This window comes from Myotis brandtii, unplaced genomic scaffold, assembly GCF_000412655.1.
Source record: "Myotis brandtii unplaced genomic scaffold, ASM41265v1 scaffold1077, whole genome shotgun sequence".
Lineage (NCBI taxonomy): Eukaryota > Metazoa > Chordata > Mammalia > Chiroptera > Vespertilionidae > Myotis > Myotis brandtii.
The window spans coordinates 9898-11955 of NW_005353666.1; the positions used below are offsets into that span (position 1 = coordinate 9898).

General features: G+C 44.5%; 1 protein-coding gene across 1 annotated transcript in view; it reads left to right on the forward strand.

Annotated features, from left to right (window-relative positions):
* The window catches only part of PDCD2 (programmed cell death 2), a 10762-nt gene that overhangs the window by 2651 nt on the left and 6053 nt on the right, over nt 1–2058 (forward strand). Inside the window, exons 4-6 of the mRNA XM_014542323.1 lie at nt 5–119; nt 366–608; nt 1056–1187. Coding sequence (XP_014397809.1) covers nt 5–119; nt 366–608; nt 1056–1187 — 490 coding nt within the window. The remainder of the gene's footprint in view (nt 1–4; nt 120–365; nt 609–1055; nt 1188–2058) is intronic.

The window sequence follows — 2058 nt, forward strand, 5'->3', positions numbered from 1 at the left end:
TTTTCCTATCGAACGGGTACTCTGTGCGCTGGCTCATGTTCAGACTTTAATATGGTCGGGGTTCAGAAAGCCGGGTCCCAACCGCTTTTCCGCATTTTCGCCGTCTGTTAGGCGCGATGGTCACTGGATTGACCGGAGCCAGCTCGGCGGGGGTCCCCAAATTAGTTTCTAGACCTGAAGACTTTCTTGTTCTTTTCCACTTTTTCTCCCTCTTCTTTCATCACATAAGTTCACCGAAAGCAAAAATGGCCTTCTGTCTTTTTAACAGATGAGTGTCTTTCATTCCTGTGTGGAATGGAAGCTAGATGATTTGAATTGACATACTGTTTTATTTAAAATGCAATGTTTCTTCTCATTTTTCTTAGTTTTTAGAAATCAGCTACCCAGGAAAAATGACTTTTACTCCCATGAGCCGCCTTCTGAGGATCCTCCCCCAGAGACGGGAGCGTCCGTGCGCCTCCAGCTCCAGTCCGGGGCTCAGCTCTGCAGGGTGTGCGGCTGTTTAGGCCCCAAGACGTGCTCGCGTTGTCGCCAGGCGCATTACTGCAGTAAGGACCACCAGGCTGTGGACTGGAGATGCGGGCATAAGCAGGCGTGTAGACAGGCAGGTGAGTCCATCTTCTGTTTAAATTCCAGCTCAGCTTCATAGCACCTACCAACTGAGATTTTTATTTTGCCCAGAAAAGTTAAAATTAGAAAAGCTGTGATACTTATCAGAAGTTTGGTAGCGACACCACCTTTATGAAGAGCTGTGCGCCGTGGCCAGTGTGGCTTAGTTAGTCTTGTGCAGGAAAGGTCTCCCTTGGATTCCCAGTCAGGGCACATCCTGGGGTTGCAGCTTGATCCCCAGTAGGAAGAGCTGTGAGATTCTGCCCACTTAGTTAGGTCTCATAGGAGCAGCATTTAATGGTCTGCAACCTAAAATGTTGGAGTTATATATATTAATTTACTAGGAGAAGCTGTTACTGTATTGGAATATACTTTAGAAATATACTGTGAGACCATTCTTAAAACTAAGTTATTACTGGTGGTACAAGTTACATTTTTTGTTTCAGGTAATGTGGACAATACAGTTCCAGATCACAACTTCCTTTTTCCAGAATTTGAAATTGTAATAGAAACAGAAGATGAGACTACACCTGAAGTTTCAGAAAAAGAAGATGAACCGGAGATTATAGGGAGCATGGGTAAGGAGTCAGTTTCAGAACTTTATTCATTAAGTGATTGTATGCAATGCTTGAAACAGTGGGCTTAGAGTGTCCAGAAGAGAGGTGCTGACAGGGAAAGCCAGCTCACTTTGGAGGCTGCAGTACAGAACCTTCCAATGCTGTCTCATCTGACGACACCCGTCTTGTTCCTCCCACCGTGACACATGTCAGGCACATTCTGGGTCCATGAGGTATGTCAGTCAGAGGAAGTGTGCAGGTGGCACTTGGGTAGGGCTACACAGGATGCTGGGAAATTGGTAAGTTCATCTGGGTTCAAGGTCTTTTCCTCAGATCAAGATGGCGTACGTGAGAGAATGTGGGGCACTTTTTTCTTTTTCTTTTTTCATTGATTTTAAATATGGCTTCTTGATGTTGATTTTTAGAGAGAGGGGAAAGGAGAGAGAGAAACATCAGTTTATTGTTCCACTTATTTATGCGTTCATTGGTTGATTCTTGTATGTGCCCTGACTGGGATGGAACCCACAGCCTTGGTGTATCAGAATGACGCTCTAACCAACTGAGCACCCGGCCAGGGCCAGTAGGCCCTTTCGAAGTGAGAGGCATCGCTCATTGTCCCCACCTTGATCCTTATCTTCTCATATAAATTTAAACAAGAGACCTCCAGTGCATTGTGAAAAGCCAATTTAATAAAGCAGTTAGAGCAGTGGTCGGCAAACTCATTAGTCAACAGAGCCAAATATCAATAGTACAACGATTGAAATTTCTATTGAGAGCCAAATTTTTTAAACTTAAACTATATAGGTAGGTACATTGTTATTAACTTAATTAGGGTACTCCTAAGGCTTAGGAAGAGCCACACTAAAGGGGCCAAAGAGCTGCATGTGGCTCG